The sequence below is a fragment of the Ambystoma mexicanum genome, chromosome 10 (genome assembly GCF_040938575.1).
Source record: "Ambystoma mexicanum isolate Mex_15411 chromosome 10, UKY_AmexF1_1, whole genome shotgun sequence".
Taxonomy (NCBI): Eukaryota; Metazoa; Chordata; class Amphibia; order Caudata; family Ambystomatidae; genus Ambystoma; species Ambystoma mexicanum.
Window position 1 is genome coordinate 426,642,755 of NC_090932.1, and position 22,503 is coordinate 426,665,257.

General features: G+C 45.5%; 1 protein-coding gene across 1 annotated transcript in view; it reads left to right on the forward strand.

The window, feature by feature from the left end:
* Positions 1-22,503, forward strand: part of LOC138491470 (phospholipid scramblase 2-like) — a 393,847-nt gene that overhangs the window by 240,660 nt on the left and 130,684 nt on the right. Inside the window, exon 4 of the mRNA XM_069617985.1 lies at positions 10,444-10,545. Within this exon, the coding sequence (XP_069474086.1) occupies positions 10,444-10,545 (102 nt within the window). The remainder of the gene's footprint in view (positions 1-10,443; positions 10,546-22,503) is intronic.

Sequence of the window (22,503 nt, forward strand, 5' to 3'; positions counted from 1 at the left end):
GAATACGAGGGGCTCATCACTGATGCCATTTTAGTTAGCCAATCACCAAGTGTCCCCTTGTAACAATTTTGGTGTAGCGAATGTTAGGGACAGCCCAAGTGTACCACCTGACCCGTCCTTACCCACTAATATTCCTTCCCATAGGTAACCATACTGACCCTATCACTCGGGGAGCCAATTCGAAGTGGCGTTAGGTTTTGTGACAATTCTCCCATGTGACGCAAGCAGCGTGTCATGCTACGGTAAAAAGGGCCTGCGAGCCCCACTAACACTGAGAGTCTCACCGGATGCATACGAGCTGAGAAATATCCCTGCCGTTACTATAATAAACAGCAGTAATCACTTTGCTCTTGTGTGTGTCTGATACTCTTTTTGGGATGCAGGAGGAGTTGGGGCCTCCCCAGCCCCGGAGGTCCGCGGACGGCTCTGCCAGCCCCCAGGAAATCACCCCGACAGACCTTTTCAGGGACCAACAGGGACCACTCCTGACGTAACAGGTTATACACCAGATATACATAGGTGAAGTAAGGGAGTTGGGTATATTGGGAAGGGGGGACAATCATCCTAGACCCCCCCCACGCACTTTAGAATGAGGCAGAGGCCTGGAAGTGTACGGTAGGGCTCGGGAAGGGTACAGAGGTGAGGGGGGTGTCATCAGGGGCTTTAGTGGGGACAGGGGAATTCATGCTGTGGGTTTGGAATACATGGGGAATCAAACGCCATCTTAGATATTAGCAGCCATTTTGAAATCGACACCTAATTCTGCACTATGGTGAAGCTCACAGCCCTAAGCACCGAGCATGGAAATGAGTGTGTGTATGCGGGAATAGATTGTATCTTTGGCACCAGTGAGAAAGTACAGAGCTGCAGAGATTCATAGACGTTTAATTGTCTCATGTTGCCAGCATTCGTATCCCAGAAGGAATGCGCCCTACAAGGCCATGAGGGGGTTAAGAGTTGCTGCGGAAAGTGATCCCATGAGAAGGAGGGCACAAGCCTCCGACCTTCTCCATCCCAGCTCTGGGTAATAGCACCCAGGTGCCCTTTTCCCGAGACCCCCAGCATTTCAAGGATCCAGTCAGTTCCAGACAACCAACCATAAAACTGTTAGACCCTCAATCGATCAAAATAGATCAGAAAGCAGTTGCCTTCACCATAGGTCACGTGATTTGTGCTGCGAGGTGCCGGTACAGGCAAAACAACAAATCTAAAACAAGGGTGGGGAGCATTTGGATGGGCGAAGACGCATCTGGAGTCAAGCTGTATTCTGTTAGATGGAATGACATCGAAGTATCCTCTTAGACCTCGCATGCAGTACCAGGTGCACATTAGGTTAGAGATAGAGCATGTATTATTTTTCTTTGCATAATGACGAATTAATTGTAGCTTCATGCCCGATGACGCGCAAGGAGGAACCCACGTGGAAGAAGATAGACAGAAGTGGCTTGGACCAATGTTCTGGCATCCCTTGTAGAACAGGTAGCCTATGTATAGGGTCTCATCAACCAGCCATTTGGATTTGTACATTATGTAATTTACGTCATTGATGATGACGTTGTGTGCCTTCATAAAGTGTTGCTCATACTGATTTTGCCTGAATGTTCCATGGCAGCAGAGTACTTTGCTGTCACAGCTTTCTTTTTGTGGAAATAAAACCTTGTTCTCTTTGCAAGCAGTGTGCCGGGCCTTTTTTCCTAGTGGGTTGCATTTTTTCTGGTGTGAGCTTTGAGGGGTTTCTCTACATTTTCTGTGACCCGGCATGATCCAGTGACCCTCTCGAAGACAGAGGCTTCCTGGCCGCATCTCTGGAGGGGCCATGCCCACCGGCAGTGACCAGTCCTAAGCGTGCAACCGGCTGTAGTGTACAGGAGCCATTTTAGCAAAATTCCTGTCTGTTCTTTGGAAAGAGGTGCAGCTCCTCTGAGGGTGCAGGCCGTTATTGGGACCCCTTGACGGAAGAGCTTGTTTGAACACAGAGATGTAAGTACACCTCTTGTGAGCAACAACAATGGGGCAAGAGTGAGTGGGACGCAGTATGTGTGTGTGAAGAGGGAGTGTAAAAGGCCACATGACAAGCTTTTGTATTTTTTATTATTAGTATTATTGAGGAGATAACGAGGAGAAAAAAGGAGTGTGGGATCCTTTCCAAGTAAGGGGAGAAGGTGGTGCAATTTTTTATTGTGATAAGGGGATACAAAGGTACGAGCTCTGTATAATTAGAGTGCTTGGATTCCTGTGCCCAATATATTCTGGGTGGGGCAAGGAGGCTGTTGGTTGCTGTTTTGGCTTATTATTTTAGTTTATTGTTTTAGTGCATTGAACTATTATTGTGCATTTGGTGGAGGCGGAGGGAGGGCCTGTGGAAGTGGTATGAGTATGAGGGGTGAGAAGTGCGGAAGTGTGCCTGGAGGGGGGAGGAGTGGACAGGGGGCGACTGGGAGGTCGGACCGGAGGACTCGTAGTGACGGCTTCAGTAACATTGTGTGTGACGCTTAACTAGAAGCTTCTTTTGAATGTATATTTGCCAATATGGGTGTAATGATCATCTGCTGGAGTATATGTTTAGTGCATTGCCATTTTACAAGGATAAGATAGAGAAGTACCACAAACAGTGGTTGGCAGAGACCCAGGGGAGGATGCCCCACTCATGGCCAGAGCAGGGTACTAATAACAGAGAGATATTAGAGCACATAATTTTCCTAACTGCTAAAAATAAATGTAAACAACTGCAGAAACAAAAAGATATATTACACTTGTGGAAAATGGTAGAGATTATAGAGGACACTGCTGGGTATAAGCCTCAGCGCGAAGATAGTGCCACCTCAAATATAGTGAGGGCAACAACAATAGAGGAAACGCCATAGCACGTGCCTAGAAAGGGGCTTTATCCACTTATCACCCGCCCAGCCACAGGATACACCAACCCAACGTATGCACCCCCGCCTGCCACTGCCCCTCCCAATATCGACCAACACCGGACATCATTACGCCACAGGAGAATAAATCAAAGAAGGATTAAGAGGAGGCATTAGAGGCAACACAAGCAGAGCTGGCCCATCTGAGGGCAATAAAGGAAGGGGAGAGCAAACCAGGGTGTGGGTTGGATGAGTGGAGGGCTGGAGACATTTTGTTTAGACTGGATAGTACCTCTATCAAGGATGTGCGGGTTGAGAAGCACGGTAGTGGCGATCGAGGTGCAGAAAGCGCAGGTTATTGGACAGTGAGGTTGGACAGGGAAGCACAGCAAGAGGAGCATGAATATGGGACAGAGTGGAAGAGTTTGAGGACGAGGAAGGGGAGGCACAAGGGGCTCCAGAAATTACACCAAGAGTAGAATGCTTGTGGTGCGAGCGATTGAGGAGATTTGGGTGGGTAGCAGTGCAAGGAAAAAGGGAAGTGATGGACGGAAAGTGAGGCGGGGAGTGGGCACACAACTTGATGGAGTCCCAAGGTCTGCAGATGCCTTTTTGATTCTCTTTGGATTTGAGCAATGTGAAGACCAAAGGAAAAAAATCAGGGGCCTAGCAGCCCACCTCTTATTAGCAGCCCGTGCCACTTTAGTCATTAAATGGAAATCCGAACATACACAAAGCAAGGGCGAATGGATTAATGTATCATCAAATGTATGTGTCTTTGAGAAAATCACCTCAACCCTGCATGCAAAATCTGCCCAATTTGACATGTTTTGGGGAGACTTTGTCAGTAAGTACATGCCAGGAACTAATCAGTAAAGCATGGAGTGAAACTGTACCCTTCCCCCTGATGAGAACACTCTGATTTGTTTTATTATAAAAGACATATATCATGGTCCAGAGGAGTTCATTTTCAGACAACCTGTTAGTGTGATTATCACATGCGCTATACTGTGCACCAAACAAGTCTCTACTTTTTATTTTTTGAATATACATGATAATAAATCAATGAGGAAAAAAATGTTCCGGCAAGGGTGGGGTGGGAGGGAGAAAATGTATTTTGAATAAAGAATACGCTTTTCTATTTGGGAGGCGAGAATGTTTCACATTTATGTGGCCCACTATATCTGTTTTTGAACACTGTTCTGTAACGCCCTTTTTCATGACCTTGAAAATCTCAATAAATAAATTTTTTAAAAAAGGCAAACAGGGTTGCTGGAGGGTGATACAGGACCTTCGCCCTCTAGGCATAGTAGGTTCGTCTTCCCGTCTCCATGTTTTTTAAAAATATTTATTATTATTATGTATTGTAATTTTAATAGTCTATCATCCCCTGTCCCCTCCCAGTTGGCCTGTGGGCGCTTTGAAACAGTACTTGCTTCCTGTATAAGTGCCTAACAAGCAAACAATAAATAAAATTAATTCATCAATGACATTGTCCAGGCAGAATTTCCTGTAGTTCCGACCCCTGCAACGATACTGTGAAGCATCCCTAAAGAGGCGACCTACTTCACTGTGGTGGGCCTCAAATACACCTTCTTGTCCGTACCCCTGCACCCCGATTCGCAGTACCTCACTGCGTTTAAGCATGGAGGAATGCGCTTCGAGCACATGAGATTGCCTCAGGGGTACTGTGAATCCCCTAGCATCTTCAACAGGATATTGCATGCTGACTTAGGGAATATTCAAGTGCTGAGCACCATCATTCAGTATGCTGATCATTTGCTGTTGTAGTGACAGTGAGCAGCAGTGCCGGAGGGACTCTATGAACCCTCCTACATTGGCTGGCATACAAGGGGTACAAGGAAGACAAGGTGAACCTGCAATATCGCCTCCAAGACGCGCTTTAACTAGGCCAGTTATCTGTCCATGGAAAGAAAATTATACCCGATTGTGCCACCTCATTGCGCAGCACTCCACAGCCTAAAACTGTCGAAAAATGCAGAAATGTCTGGCATTGTGTAACTACTGCAGGGCATGGATATTACATTATGCTGCGTACACCAGGCCCTTGTTGCAAAAAAAGACCATAAGCTTGCATTTACAAAAGACATGCTTAACAGCTTCAATGATCTAAAGGATTTAATTTCCACTGCCCCAGTGCTAGCAATGCCTGACTACACCCAAGAGTATGATCTGTTTTCCCATTACACGAAAGAGCACAATGGGCCACAAACCATTGGCCTACTACAACGGAGAGCTAACTTCTGTGATGCAGGGCCAGTTCCCATGCAAATAAGTGCTTGCTGCAGCTGCATTCGCGATTGAGAAAAGCTCCACAATTGTTATGGGGTGTTCGGTAATGCTGTTTGTGGAGCATGCAGTGTTCGCCATCTTGGAGCGTTCCAAATCAACTTTGACTACACAGCGGGCATCCGTGCATGAGATCATCCTGTTCAGCCCGAACATTTATATAGTGAGGTGCAAAACTGTTAATCCTACCACCTTTTTGACAGAATCGTGCACAGCGGAAGACCTTGCGGTGCACACAGCATTACATTTGAGGGAGAAGGGGACAACATCCCGAAAGTGAGGGACAGCCCACTCGAGGAGGGGGGGTGCTTTTCATTGATGGGTCAGCAATTATCGACCAGGGAACAGGTTTGAGGCATACTGGAGCAGCAATGGTTCACCTAGTAGATGGGATCTATGAGGTATTGGTACAGAAAAGATTACCCATGCACTATTCTGCACAAGGAGCAGATCTTTTAGCATTTATTGATGTGCTTCTAGCATCTCAAGGGTGACGGGTTACCATCTATTCTGGTTCAGCTTATGTCACCATCACAGTAAATGTAGGTCTTGCCCGTTGAAAAGGAACAGGTTTTAGGAGGGCCAACGGGTACCTGGCACAGCATGCAGCACTGCTGGATGAATTGATTGATGCACTGTCCAAGCCCTCCTGAACAGTGGTGGTGAAATGGACCTCCCATACTAATGACACAGCCGAGGTCTCACTCGGTAACAGTGCTGCAGACACAGCGGCCAAGCAAGCAGCGTATTTACCAGTTCCAAGTGTTTCTGAGTACACAGTGGTAGTGCAGAGCAGAGAGAAGCTGCCAGACTCCTATAATTCCTTACCGATTACACAACTAATTGACTTGCACGTTCGGGCTCCTCAGGAGGAGAAAGAACTATGGTTAAAAAGAGGATGAAAGCATTCCCGTACAGATTTGAGGCATGACATGAGGCAGTAACCAAAATGGTTATTAAATGTACTACCTGTCAAACTTACAGCACTGGTCTCACCCTAAGAACAATCAGAGGTAAGGTACACTACCCCGCCGTACTGGGCGATTCTGAAGTGTGCATCTCGAAGTAATGGACAATGATCAACTGCAATATGCTTAAACCATGAGAGTGTGCAGTGCTTGCAAAGATCGAATCTAAAGTTGGAAGGCGTGAAGTTCATGGCAAGCAGATGCCAAGAAACTACAATGAGCTGCATGACAGGTGGACTCGTAGGATCCAGAGAAGAAGTGATCGAAAAAGTGAATGCCGTATGCAGCGGGTACTGGAATGAGCAAGTAGAAAAACTCACGTGGGTCGAGGTAATGGAAAAGTTACAGAGCTAAAGCAGGAAGAATACGAACTGTGTTTTTACAATGAAGGGAGTTTCTTTGTGGGGACCAATAGTAGGTTCAACAAGGCATTATACATCCCAGATCTCAAGAAAGTGTCAGCAGCTATGATGGATAACTATTGGGTGGGCGGCCAGCAGGCATTTCTGCACCTTCCGCCATCATGGAGGGGCACCTGCTTGCTGCCCTGGTTGCAATTGGCACTCCTGGTGTTCCCTGAAGAACACTTGATAGTGGGACCAGGTGGCTTCCTGGCCCCAACATCTACAGCAGTGTTTGACATCCCTACCACAGTGCCACCACAGCAGCCCATATTCGGTATCTTGCCAGAGAAGGAGAAAAAGTAAAAATTGCAGAGGAAGAGAAGGTTGAATTAGCTATCGCAAGATTCCTCACAATCACTCAAAAAGATCCCAGATCAATACTGACTCTAAAGCAAAGAAGACACTTTTTTCACTTTGTTACTGTTACCAGGAGTGCAGAATGGCTCTAAATTGTGTGCTGGGAAGTAATCCAGTGGCCAATGACACTGAATAAAGCCTCAACATGATCAAGATGGAAATGCATGCAATCCAGCTGATGATGTTGCAGAACCGCTATGTGCTGGACCTCCTCACGGCCATGGAAGGAGGGGTCTGCAAAAAGATTGGCGATTCCTATTGCACCTTTGTACCTCCTAATGATGCAGAACATTGGTGCCTCACCAACATAATAGGGGCCCTGCACGTTCTCTGCACTCACATGCAAAACAGAAGCTGGTATACAGGACAGTGATTGGTTTGACAACCTTTTTTCTTGGGCACCATCCTGAATGGGGGCTATAGTGAAGATGTTGGTTCCTGTGACTGTGTTCGTGTTGGTGATCTTCTATACCTGCCAGCTGGGACTTCGATGCTGTGCCAAAGCAGTGCCTAGCAACTCAATGATGATGGTCTCAATTGGGGTACAGGAGGCACCGCGTGGTATAAAAAATAGTGCACTTCAAACTGATGACCCAGACAAGCCACACATGGTTGCAATAGAGCAACGTCTTTACCTCCCAGGAACCACCACAGTTCCCCCACCTGACCCAGAGGGTCACAGAGAACACTGGGTAGATTTAGCAAGGGATGGAGGATGTATATATATGACATGTACTCCAGAGCAATACGCAAACGCAGGGGGAAGTTTACGGCCCGAATGCAATGCATGGGTCTAAAGGAAGGGTCACCTCCATACTTGAAAGCTGATAAATTGGAAAGGGAAAGAATGATAAAGGAGGACGAGAAGCTCACCTGGAAGTTATTTAATGTGGTATTAATAAAAGGGGGGAATGTTGCAAAGGAGGGACAATCGTCCCAGACCCCCAAGCACTTTAGAATGAGGCAGAGGCCTGGAAGCATACGGTAAGGGCTTAGGGAGGGTACAGGAGGGGTGTTGTCAGGGGCTACAGTGGGAGAAAGGGGAGCGCATGCTTTGGGTTTGGAATACATGGGCAATCAAATGCCATCTTAGATATTAGCAGCCATATTGAAATCAATACCGAATTCTGCACTACGGCTAAGCCCACAGCCCTAGGCCCCAAACATGGGAATGAGTGTGTAAATGCGGGAATAGGTTGTATCTTGGGCACTGGTGAGAAAAGCCAGAGCTGCAGGGAGTCATAGACCTTTCAATGCCTAATGTTGCCAGCATTTGTATACCAGAAGGAATGCGCCCTGCAAGGGCATGAGGGGGTTTAGAGAACAAAAAGCGATCCCACGAGAAGGATGGCACTAGCCCCTGACCTTCCCAGTCCCAGCACTGGGTATTAGGACCAAGGTGTCCCCATCCTGAGACCCCCAGCATTCCAAGGTGCCAGTCGGTCCCAGTTCACCGTCCATAAAACTGTTAGTCCGTCAATCGATCAGAAAAGATCAGAAAGCAGGGACCAGTTGCCTCCACAATAGGCCACAAGATTTGTGCTGCGAGGGGCCAGCAGGGGCAAAACAACAAATCTAAAATGAGGGTTGGGAGCTTTCGACGGTCATGGATGGGTCTGGAATCGAGCTGTACTCTGTTAGATGCAATGACCTTGAAGTATCCTCGCAGCCCTGAGTTGTGCTACTTTCTTCAGGGAGGGTCCATTGTCCTCCTCTGAGAGGTCTTCTGGCTGTATTGAAAATTTTTGTTCTCCACTTCCATGAACTTCATGGTTCTGTCTCATGTTGACACCATATACTCCATGGTGTTGTCTCATGTCTGATGTTCTAACTGTAGATTCTCGGCACCTACTTCTGCTTTTCCCCTAGGTTCTCCTTAAGACGGGTCTTCCCTTTTTATCTCCAACACTGTCAAATTGCCCACCAGTTCTTTTTCCTCCAGTGTTTAGCGGGTGCAGCCCCAAATTTCTCATGTCTTATTGTTCCTGGTTTAGGCTATTCTTTTCACGGAGAGGCTAGGTTAGCCGTTCTGAAACAGGCTTTACCAATGAATCAGAAAATATTAGGTGAGTAGCTATAGTTTCACGCTGTTTTTTTACAAATAAAACCCATTGAACTATCTCCCAGTTTCTGTGCATTATTAAGGCCCTCTATGACAACAAGCAACTAAGTGTAGATAACAGAAGGGTGCCAATCTGCCATGGTTTACAGAAATGACAGCTGGCCCTTCTCTCCCTATCTATCATGTTTCCCGCATATACACCTCACCCTTTCAGATAGACTATTGAACAAAGCTAGCCTAGGGAAGGCAGGCTATATTGTCTCACTATAACTGGCTAAGCATTATTATAATTTGTTATCCTACTTACAAGTATGGCACCACACTGTGTCACCATGAACTAAAATAAAGTCTATCATCAAACCTTTAATAATAACCTTTTTGATATCCAGGAGCCATGCTTTTTCAGATTTCCCGTACAAGTTTCACCACTACATTTCCTTTCCATCTGTTACCAAAAATTTCCAAGTTTATGCACAGTCTATTCTTGAGTATGCCACTCTTGGCTTGGACATGGCAATCACAGAATTAACATTATGGAGATTGACCTAGAGGATAAAATGCATAGAAACGAACTGGCTAATAATCCAGCAAACTTACAGGTTTTCCTGTGAACACTCTCGAATCCCCTCATGCATCAACATTACGCTATGTACTAACTTAGAGTTCTCCAAATCTTCTCCTTGGAATCAGAGTAAAATTATCACATTTTAGAAAGCATCTGTCTCCTCTCTTTTGAGAACTATGGTCCACCTAACAGGACTGACATGTACCCATGCTATCACAAAACATTCTTATCCCACCGCACCCATTCCTTCCACCCTCCCTGATTCTGTAGAATCTATTTCTTGCTTCACCACCCTCTTATATTCTACTCACTCACTCACTTTCCTCCAGTAGACTAAGATCTGGATACCCCGGTGTGAGCACAGTACTGCACTCAACAGACAAGCCTATTCATTTCAATACTACAACAGTGGTGATTTGGCTCAGTATGGAAACATGTTAACACAAAATAACCAAAAACCATGCAACAGAAGATAAGGGGTTGGAGTTACAAAGCTTGCTCTATGTATGATAGATTGATTGGTTAGATATGGCTTATCTGACATATTATCTATCATACACAAAACACAAACGGTATCCAGTCAATATATCTAAAACATTACAGAGGGGTACATTTCAGAATGGACTATAATACCGAAAAACATTGCAAACATTAATTAAATAAAAACAGGTCAGTGGGGTTAAAATGGGTTAGGATGGGGTTGGGGTGGCAGTATAAAGGTAAAAATGGGGGGCTGGAGGAGACCCGCCCCCAAAAAGAGAAATCAGTATTTTGTCTGCAATGAAATGTACCACTCTATAATTGTGGTCAGCAAAATCACATACAACCACATAAACGCATGCGCTCTTTCATCTGTAAAACGTTTTTGGCACAAACAGTGCATTGAAAAAGGAAATAACGACTTTGTTTTAACCTGCTACAGGGAACATGCCGCAGGAGCCCAATACTCAAAAATCAGGCCCACTCATTCCAAGGTCTCAAGTTTCCCCTGAAAATCCTCAGTCTCCACCAGATCAAGAGCAAGGTAAGATTCACATTCTTGCTCCCTGATAACACGTGAAAGTTATTGGAGCTTAAATGACCTCAGCAGGAATTGGGGCTTTCAAGTAGACTATCAATTATCAGCTCTGAACTCTGAGCAAAAGTCTACCGTTAACAGAATTTGAAGTCCATTCTGTGTCCCCCTATGTTTTCTAGTTAGTTTGGGCAATGGGGGTGGCTGTTCTTGGTATAGGATCTGAACTACTATATTGTGCAATAGAAGTTTCTACACATTTTTAAAGATTTTTGATAGAAGCTTGGAGAAAATGGATCTGCAATGGAACACTTTTTGGATATACAAACATTTACAGATATGTTGAGGGATGTTATGGGGTAGTGATATTACAGCCAGTGGATCTCAATGATGAGATAATAGTTTACAGTAATTATTGGCTGCTTGAGATTAACGTGTTGGTTTCAGAAGTGGTGGAAAATTGGATAATGACATTTTAGGGTGCAGTGTCCAAGCAAATACATTTTGCAGTGTTTTCAGTAGTTGTCATATTCTTTTTCACACTACTTGTACTTAACTTGTGAAATGATCCATTGAAAAGTTCATATCTAAAGAAATAGAAATGTATATTAAGTGAAACAATATTATACAAAATGCCTCACACAATGAAAGATGAAGACATATACACCTCACTGAAATGTGCAATCAGATTAAGATTTGAAAAGCCATAGTACACATTATAATGCAACATGTTTCTGGAACAAAATCAAATACATCTAAAATTGTTCACAAAATACATTGCAGACATGCAAAATTAGAATCCTTTTGAATTGTTTACTACTGCTGACTGTGATCCAAGAAAAAGATTCTCATTAAAGAAAAATGTAAACTTATCCTTTTCATAAATTAATGATTCAGGTGTGCTTTTTAAAAACAGGTGTTCTGAGCGTCATTTAAGAGTTCCCATTTTGGAAGGGTATTGAATTAACTTCCTGTGATTCTCAACCGAAATTGCCAACAGCCACCATTGTGCTGCCTCCTGTTAATACCAAACTATTATTGCAATCAAAAGATCAGGTCCCCGCCTAATATTTTGATTAAGCTGCTGATGTTTGCCTTTAAATAACTTTAATTAAAAAAAAACACAAATAAATACCTCAGCCCCGTCAATTTGGCAAAGTGCAATCTTTCTACTTAGACAATAGAGGGGGACATCAGAGGCTTCCATTGTCTTCCATTGTCATCCTAGAAAAGTTGTGTAATGATAACAAGTCTCTGGTCCTTGTCTTGCTGCCTGTTAGCAATAGGGAAAGGTGATCAGTGATCAATAGATGTTATTGATCAGTATCTTGGTCACTTGTTTGCATGTCTGCTGTGAAGCTAACTTGTGTACCTTTGGAAAGTTCCATGATCATGTCCACTTCACTCAATATGTAAAATGTACATACATTTTAGAACAAAAAAAAGTCCATAGAGAGAAACCCTCGGAAATCATCCTCTTGCAAGACCGAAGTGTCGGGTTGATTATCCCAGGGCCGGCAGAGCCGTCCGCGGACCTCCGGGTTGGGAGGTCCCAACTCCTCCCGTGTTCCGCAAAGGAGTTTGAGACACACACAAGGAGCAAGGTGGTTCTGCTGTTTATTATAACAACGGCAGGGATGAGTCTTGGAACATACGCGTCCGCCCAGACCCTCTCACTCTTAGCAGGCTCGCAGGCCCTTTTTACTACAGTATGACGCGCTACCTGCGTCACCTGGGAAAGTTAGCAAAAAACCTATTGCCACTCTGGATTGGTTCCTCGAGTGGTAGGGTTAGTATAGTGTACATATGGAGAAGGATATTAGTGGGTAAGGATGGGTCAGGTGGTACACTTGGGTTGTCCCTAATAATTGTTTCTTATAATTCGTTACAAGGGGACTCTTGGTGATTGGCTAATACTAATGGCATCAGTGATGAGTCTCCCTGTGTTCTGATTGGTTCTCCCACGAGCCCCCAAGCCTGGGACCATCATCGTTCCCAGCTCGTGGTGTAACAGTCATTAGCAAAAATGTGCAACTATGTGTTTGTGCGGCCAATGGACATGTCTGCTCATGGTTTTGTGAGCGGTTCATTCCCATCGCCGTAGGTATCTATCTTGCCGCTTTGTTGTTGCAACCCGTGTCCCAGACGTGGGACCCAGGCGACTTTCCGTCTTGTGGATCAGGCACCTTGTCGGATCGGCTTGGTCACGTGTCGAGAGACCGTAGCTGGAGCAGAATTATGAGCATTATATTTGTATTTTGTCTCTGTGGGCTTAGTGTTCAACATGTGTAACCTTGGCACTGGGCTCGCAGCATGGCAGTTTGCAACATCGTGGCCTTGGCTGTGAGCTCTTGTTGGGGGCTTGTTCTGCATGGTCAGCACTTGTACTCTTGTTCTGAGAGGTTTTCCATGGTGAGGCTCCTGCCTGGGACTCTTGCTTGCGGCCTACTCGGGCCTAGTTCATAAGTGGCGGTGCATCATCCAGGGTATGGGGGTCTCGTGTTGACAGGGCGTGACAAGCAGTATTAGATCTATATGATGACGTCGTCATATTTATGGGTGGCGGGAGAAGCGTCAGCAAGCATATACACGAGCTCTTCAGGCGTCTTGCGTTTCTGCATTACTATAAAAAGAAACCTATGTGAAAAATAACAAAGATGCACGTCAGTGAGCGTGTCAGTTATCTACGTCATAGCACTGAGTATGTTCTTCGTGTAGGTTGGTGTGTGAGTGACCAGTGTGCATGGTGGCACGTGTGTTCTTGTCAGTTGGCTATGTCGTTATGGCACCTCTAATGGTGTGGATACTTGTGGCTGTTGTCTTAGTCGAGCTCATCCATGCCGCAGGTGTCGGTTTGAGTCGGACAAGCTGGTGGGCATACTCTTATGTTCCTGAACCAGGGTATTTTGTCGTCTGGTAGATAGACGAACTCGTCCCGTGGGGGGTGCCTGGGTCGTGATCCTCTAGGCCATGGTCTTGATGAGATTGGGGGGAGCTTAGTTTCCCATTCTCCCACTTCAGTCCCCCCTCTGGTCGACTTGTCGACCACAAACATATATTTTTCTTTATCTCCTCTTACTGTCCAAACTTTAGTTATTGCAGCCAAGTGTCCATAGTGGTTGACATGATCTTCCAATGACTAGTACATATAAACACAGCTACCCCCTGGTTTGCAGTATACCCATCTTCCGATATAGCTCCTCGGGTTTCTTGGGTTCTCCACTTTCAAGGATGGCGGATCCAGGTGGTTGTTAACAATCTGTCTACGCAATCTATCTCTTTCTGTTATTATCAGGGCAGTGTGTTGGTCATCATCAGTCGGCATCAAGGGGTGCATGCCAATTATATCTATCATTTCGTCTGTGGTGCGTGATTTTCTGTCCTTCCAAAACCTTGTTACAATCAATACAGCTGCTGCTAATATTATACATCCAACTATAATCTTCAGTCCATCAGACAGCCACGACGGCATCCATGACCATAGTAATGAAAACCAACTGGTATCCTTCTTAACTCCTTTACTTTCTTCCATCATTTTGGAGTGCATCTGGGCCAGTTGTGATACTACTTCAGTAAGTGTCCCATTACCTGCATCGTTGGCAGGGGTAAAAGTGCAGCATGATTGTCCAATTTTCGCACAAACTCCTCCTTCCATGGCCGTGAGTAGATCCAGCACTTATCTGTTTTGTAGTGCTACCATTCTCACTGCTCGTAACTCTTCTTTTATGGCGTTGAATCCATTTACCGTTGAATTAATTGTCATCATCAGTTCCCACCGGGTGATCTGCAGCCATTTTGCGTTTGCATATGCTTGTAGTCCTGGGTGTATTATTGATGAGAAGAACATTGCAGCCCTGCTAAATAATCTGTGTTCAGGTGGAATGGAGGTGAGTGCTGTTTCCGATCTTCCCCCTAGGTAGTTTCCGGTCAGGGGTTCTCCTTTTCTTTTCATTCTTGCCAAAATGTTATTGTAGTTATGCTTCTCTCCTTCTTGTGGTCTATAGACCTTTTCCTCCTTTTGTTCCCTTCGTCCATTTTGGGGAAGTTGGCCATGTTAATATGTTTTTGAGGCAACACCAGTGATGGCACGTTGATGTGTACCATGGTACATATTCCATTCCATAATGGAGGCAGGGTGTGGTAAACCTTATCACCGCAGGCCCAATAGTGGTCCATTATCACTGCCGTTCCAGCACCCCCCTCAGGTAACTCCACTACATTTCCACAGTTGGCGTTGTATCCCACATCCACATCTCCTTTGTGTTGGTAGCATAATTTAGGTGCAGTTAGTGGTAGTATGCTTATTGGGGCTTCGTCCTTCTCCATACACGTCAGCATGGGTACATATTTACCCCACGTCATCCAACATCTGTTGTTGTGCTCCTGTATAGTGGTAATATTTTCTCTTGTTACTATGTTGCTCCCAACCACTCCTATTTCCCATTCATTGTTCATATATATTTTCCCAGTTATTGTTGTCACTGGTCTTTCCCAGCATCCTTGTACACCAGGAACTTCAGTGGCGTACCAATCCCATGGCAGATATTCTAGCGTTACCTTCTTCGTTTCTCCTTTCTCGGGGCCATCCGTCAAGTATCTGAATGCTTCAGCATATGAACTGCTTTTATGGTAGTTCAAATATGTCTTGAGGATATTATTTTCGTATGGGTACGTGTCCCTTGTCTTCCACTGAAGTCTCACCACCGTTCCTTGGAATCGCCCCCTCGTTTGGAATAGTGGCAGGTATATTATACATTGTACTGTCTTTTCCTGTATCTCCGTGGCAACAAATGTCCTTGATGCGCTCATGGGATCAATGAGCACACATAGCAGTTGTCTTCAGTTGTCTGCTTACCAATTTGGGTCATGTGCTGGTACCACATGTTGTTTGAGACGTGTGCTGAATCTGTTATGTAGTTATCAATACCTTTATTGTCAGTATATGTGCTGTGTTTAACTCTACTTCCCTTACCTTTAGGGTTGCTAGTACCACCTGATTTCATACCTGTTACAGCCGTGGGAGGGGGTAGGTTATTTTTTGGTGCAGCCATAAAATTTGAAGCATATTTATTCTGCCATACAGAGGCAGCCAATAAACCAGTGATCACCAACACACCTATGAATTTTATTACAAGAGCTATCCTCACTGGCATTATGCTCTTACCTTGCTGCTGTCCGGCAGCTTATTCTTGCGACATTAGAGGTGCCCGCCTGAAAGTTCTTAAGGTGCTTGTTATTATTGTTAGTGTTAGTTAAGCTCTCCCTATCAGATGATCGTTCAATGCCCAGGCGAAGAGCTGTTCCCAGGCTAATCTTAGTGACCTATCTTTTAGAGCCGGCAAGTGCTTGTGAAGATGGGGAAATGATTGTTCTATGGCCAAAACAAATGCAGTGTAATATACGCGTACCCTCCTCCTTTTAAGTACTTTGGCCTTCTTATATGATATACAAATTGGTGTGATAGGGCGTCAGGGTTGTTATCATCTGTGGGCAGCATCTACTTCTGGGCAGAGAACGCTGTTAGTAACTACTCTTTTTAAACAATACAAGGATATGCGGTACCTGCATGTGCGAGAAAAAAGAGAAGAGAACATGCATGTGTCTACACAGTGTAGTGTAATTCTTCACATATTTCTGCAACATTCTTTATTCAGGTAGTGCGGGGCTTGGTGGGGCGGGGACGGTGCTTATTTTAGCCTGTGATCTTGTGACCATGGGGTGGGCTATGGGCAAGTGTCCAAAGTCTATGGCAGGGTTTCTTACTGTGCAGTGGTCAGGGGCAGTGACACAATTGTCTTTTGCTGCGGCAGTTGTATTCTTGCCTGTGGCCGACGTTGCTGATGTTGCTGCTCTTGTAACGGCCCTGTCATCAATGCTAGGGTGGGTCTGATGTTTGTAGATCTTCACGTCATTTAGGTGATTCCAGGTGCGTTTGTCATGCAATTTTACTGCTCTGGGAGCCACTGCCTCATCCAAGTGGGGCCCGGTAAAGCGTGGGCTGTTCCACTTCCTATTGAAGTTGCAGAGGAGCACGTAATCTCCCTCCGCAACAGTGCATAGTTCTTTCTTTTCTTGTTCCTCATTGGTGTCTTCTTGTTCAGTGCTCTTTGACCCGCCCCGCGTGCGCTCGAGCTGTTGAGATACAAAGGCAACACTAGTAATCAAGGAAGACACATATTGATACATTTCATCACCAAAAACATTTGCAGTGTTATCCTGGTCAGTAAAGGCTCTTGATGTTGGCGTTAAAGGAAGGCGCATTTGACGTCCTGTCACCACCTCGTGGGGAGTGAGGTGGTGATCAGATCCTCGTCTATTCCTCAGCTCAAATAGAGCCAGCGGGAGGCAATATAACCAACTCTTTTTAGTTGTCTGCTGAATTTTTGCTATTTCTTCTTTTAATAGGCCATTCAGGCGTTCACATATACCGTTGGCCTGCGGATGATATGCACATGCAAATTTATGTTTGATACCTAGAAGAGATGTGATGTGCTCAAACATCTCATTTGCAAAGTGTGGGCCATTGTCCGACCGCAACATTTCGCAAACACCCCACCTGGGGAAGACCTCTCTTACTAGAAATTTACCTGCTCTGAACGCATCCGCGTGTGAGCAGGGTCCGGCCTCCACCCACCTCGAAAATGGACATACCACTACAATCATATACCTATATCCTTGACATACATTGATCATATTAACGTAGTCAATATGAAGGTGTAGGAAAGGTCCCACTGGCCCGGGTATAGTACCTTTTATCACTTGCAGCATGTGACCGGCCGTAAACTGTTGGCATGTGAGGCATTTGCTGATAAAATTAGTGACATGAGAATTTAACTCGGGGCAGAACCAAGCTTCCCTAATTTGTGCTGCAATCACTTCTTTTCCTGTATGCGCTGGATGATGAAACTGGACCAGGGCGGTGTTCAACAGTGCCAGTGGCATTACTACCTTTCCAGTATTGTTTTGACGCCACAGTGCGTCTGTCGGAGACATCGTACACCCTCTCTTTACCCACATTTCTTTTTCTGCCATTGGTGCAGCTGCCTTTAACTCCATTATCTGTGTTGCAGGGAGATGAGAGTACCCATCCTTTATCAACATCTGTCTTGCCATTGTCCTCCCCCTCCCTTTCCCTGATTCTGGGGAGGGTCCACATTTCGCCAAAATATTCAGCATGCTTGGCATGTGCATCTGGTGTTGCATTACCTGGCGAGATAGGGTCATCTCCATTAGTGTGTGCTTGACATTTAACCAAAGCTACCTCTTGGGGGTCGTTAATTACTTCAATCAATTCTGCTGGCAAGAGGGCATGTTGTACTGGGGTGCCATCAGCTCTTCTAATCCCCCTTCTCTGCCATCTTTTAATCCGGAGTGCACCGTTGATGTTACATATGCACTGTCAGAGGATATAGTAACTCTTTTGTCTAAACTTTCCTTTAGTGCCAAAATGAGCGCAACCAATTCCGCTGCCTGAGCCGAATAATGCTGTGGTAATCGCACGCATTTTACTGGGACATACATCAAGTCTTCCGTCATTTGAACCACTGCTGCCTCTGTTCTCCTTATCCCATCGCTCTGATCTGTTGTTGATGACCCATCAATGTACATTATCACACCCCCCCTTAAGTGCATCCTTCTCCACCTTCCTCGTACTCGAGTACATTTCGATAGTCTGTGTGCAATCGTGGGCATAATCACCTTCCTCAATAACTTCTGCTATGAATCTGGCTGGGTTTACATTGCTGCATCTTACAATTGTCAATTTGGGTCTAGATAACAGTATTTCATAACCTGACGCCCTCTGTGTGGCCAGTGTGCTCTTAGGCTTGTTCAAAATTGCAAACAGTGCATGTTCAACAAATAATGTGGTGGTGCACCCCATTGTTATTGACAATGATTTTTCCACCGCAAATGCTGCTGCGGCGAGGCCTTGTTCGCAAGGGAAGTGACCTAACATAACAGGGTCTAAGTGACCTCTGTAGAAAGCTATTGGCTTATGTCCCATGCTAATTTTCTTAGTCAGTACTGTTTTCATTACTGCTGAGTCACAATGTCAAAAAATGAAAAATTGATGTTCATAATTTGGGGTGGCTAATACGGGGGCTGTGGATATGGCGTGTTTCAACTCATCAAACTCCTCTTTCATTTCTCTTGTCCACCCCAACTTCTTGTCCCCTTTTTGTGCTTCTTTTAGTGGTTCAAGCAGGGGCCTTATGTATGAGCTGTAGTCAAAAACCCATGCTCTACAGTAGTTGCATAGGCCCAGGAACTGCTGCAGCTCCCTCACAGTGGATGGCTGTGGTGTGTTGGTTATGGCTTGTGCTCTCTGTGGTGCAATGTTTCTTCCGTGTTGTGATATTAGTTGGCCGATGTATAGTACTGGTTCCTGACCGTACTGTAACTTTTCCTTGTCTACCTTATACCCCTTCTCAGCCAGCACCGTCAGCATTTTCATTGAGTCATCCCTGCACTCCTTCTGTGTAGTGCTGCAGATCATTATGTCATCCACATATTGCAGCACTGTGCTTTCCATTTCAATGTTACCCAAATCCATCTGTATTACTCTATTGAAAATTGAGGGTGACTCACAGTACCCTTGTGGTAACCTGGTGTGTTTCCATTTTATATTTCTGTATGTGAAGCTTGTCAAGTCTTTTGAATCTGGGTGCAGAGGTATTGAGAAAAAAGCATTCTTGAGGTCAATCACGGTAAATCGCGATGCCTCTGCTGGTATTCCACATAGTATCATGGCTGGGTTTGCTGCTATGGGGTATTCTGCCTCTACAATGTAATTCAAGGGCCTGAGCTCTTGGATGAAACGCCAAGACCCACCTTTAGCTTTGCGCACTGGGTACAGGGCCGTGTTACATGTTGATTCCGATGGTACCAATATGCCATTATTTATCAGTACTGTTATTGTTTTGTATATGCCCTCATCTGCCTCTTTTGATAGTGGGTACTGATTCACTCTAGGTTGTATTGGACCCCCCTTCAACTTAAGTTTGACATCTCCAATGCTCTTTATGCAGCCCACGTCATAGGGACTGGTGGTCCACAGTGATGCTGGAACTTTAGCCATATCTTCCTCATAAAATGGTACTGGGGTAGATGCAGGTGCCTCCAGTGCCATTTCCATTTTTAGTGCTACTTTCTTGTAAGTCACTCTCAACCAAATATCTACGCTCATCATAAACACCATCTCTCCTTCTTCTTTGTCCTCTGAAAAAAACTCTTTGTCGGACACCTGCGTTAGTCTGCATCCCTCAGCCAGTGCTATTACAGCTCTCCATGCTCTCCCCACCTTATCTTGGGCATGTACTGTGATGTAATCTGCAGTTGCTTTGATGCTTTCAATGCTCACCGAAATCACCTTCCCCTCTGGTTCACTAGCTGGTGTCTGTCTCAGGCCTGAACAAATATGCTGCTGGCCTCCTCCAAATCTTTCCTTCTATTCCTGGCATCCATGCAAATGCCATGTCTGTTCCATATTGGAACAGTTCGTTATCCACTGGCTCAGCTCGAGCCACTGTTTGGCCACAGTAAGCTTATAGTATTTGTCGTGCAGTAAGCATGTTTATTCCTGGTGTGGAGCAAATTATGCCGTTCTCTGTGAAGGAGATCGTCATATTTAATCTGCTCATTATGTCCCTTCCAAGTATGTTCACTGGTGACTCCCTTGAATACAGGAGTGGGACAGACATGTCATTATCCCCTATAGATAAGGGGATGCTATCAGTAAAGGGAACCAACCCTCTAGCCCCAGAGAATCCTTGAGTGTTCATGGCTTTGCCTGACATTTTAAATTTACCCTCCCTTATACAGGACCTAGTTGCCCCCGTGTCAACAAGGAAAGGCAGTTTTTTGTCACCTCTCGTAACCTCAATGAGTGGTTCCTCCGCACTATTAGGTGTTATCGACAGAATGGGACACATCAAAGACATCTGTGGGCTGTCCTATTGTGAATATAGTGACTGTCCGCTTCCAGTGTAAGGGTTGTGTCCCAAGATGGACACCTTCCCTAACTATGTGTATTGCAGCGGTGCATCAGTGGGGGTCAATTTATTGTCCTGTATCTCAGTGAGCTGTTGTACTGGTTGCACTTGGTGTTGTTGTACTGCCGCCACCTGTTGCTGCGGTGGTGTGTATGCCTAGCTGGTGTCTCAGGCCTGAACAAATATGCTGCTGGCCTCCTCCAAATCTTTCCTTCTATTCCTGGCATCCATGCAAATGCCATGTCTGTTCCATATTGGAACAGTTCATTATCCAATGGCTCAGCTCAAGCAACTGTTTGGCCACAGTAAACTTGTAGTATTTGTCGTGCAGTAAGCATGTTTATTCCTGGTGTGGAGCAAATTATGCCGTTCTCTGTGAAGGAGATCATCATATTTAATCTGCTCATTATGTCCCTTGTCAATTATGTTCGCTGGTGACTCCCTTGAATACAGGAGTGGGACAGACATGTCATTATCCCCTATAGATAAGGGGATGCTATCAGTAAAGAGAACCAACCCTCTAGCCCCAGAGAATCCTTGAGTGTTCATGGCTTTGCCTGACATTTTAAATTTACCCTCCCTTATACAGGACCTAGTTGCCCCCGTGTCAACAAGGAAAGGCAATTTTGTCACCTATCGTAACCTCAATGCATGGTTCCTCCGCACTATTAGGTGTTATCGACAGGATGGGACACACCAAAGACATCTGTGGGCTGTCCTATTGTGGATATAGTGACTGTCCGCATCCAGTGTAAGGGTTGTGTCCCAAGATGGACACCTTCCCTAACTATGTGTATTACAGCGGTGCATCAATGGGGGTCAATTTATTGTCCTGTATCTCAGTGAGCAGTTGTACTGGTTGCACTTGGTGTTGTTGTAATGCCGCCACCTGTTGCTGCAGTGGTGTGTATGCCTGCACCGGCTGTTGTGGTGATACTTGCTGTTGGGTATTGCTCTGTTGCGTTCCCTGCTGTTGCTGGTAACCTTGTTGCTCCCCCACAGGCCCATGTGGTCCCTGTTCTCCCCAGGCTGTTGTGTAGGGTCTCACTCTACATGTACGTGACATGTGTCCTACCATTCCACAAACCCAACATACAGGTGGTTCTCTGGCCTGCCAGGGGAAACTCCCCGCATTGTCTTGGTGCCCTTGTTGCCCATTGGGGTAGTAACTTCGAACTCCTCCGCCTTGCTGTTGTGGATGTTGGCCATACCCCCTCCCTCTCATCATTCCACCCCTTCCCCTGTAGTTGTTGTAATATCCATTTCCCGCTGGCATGTACCCTCCCCCCGTGGGAGCCGTGTATGGTGGAGGTGTGGCATCTGTTGCATTATAAGTTGCGGTGGTTGTGGTAATGGTACTCTCTGTTGTTGCTTGGGATCTTGTGCAGCCACTACTTGCGTGGGGGTTGGTGCCATTATTGCCGGTGTAGTTATTAGTGCTCCCTCCATGGTATACTTTATTCGTTTTTTCTGCACTAATTTTGCCTCTTCTGCTTTCCTATCTTCTTCCTTCTGTTTAATCTTTTCTTGCCACATCCTACAGTGGTGTACGAAAGTTAGTTGTATATCCGGCCAGGCCTTAGCTTCCATTCCCACTATCTTCTTCAGTTGTCTTTGTACTGTGTCCGGGAGCCCTTGTACTAGTATGTGGTAAAAAATGGCTGGTGCTTTGTCCCATTGTTCTCTAGTTTCCAAGCGCCATTTCTCCTGAATCTCCTGGATATAGTCAACAGGATCTTCATTCTTACGTATCTTCTGTGACGTAATCGCTCCTATGTCTGATGTGTCTGGGTACTGGACCTTCAGAGCCTGCCACAAAGCGTGTCTGCAGTTGGCAAATGGCGCCCCCTCATGTGACGTGTTTGTTATTGTAACTCCGGGGAAGCCTGCCCTCTTCCAAATGTCATCTGCCGCATCCCCTAATATTGATATTAATAGTCCCTTCACGTCTCCCACTGCTAGTTTCTGTCCCGCG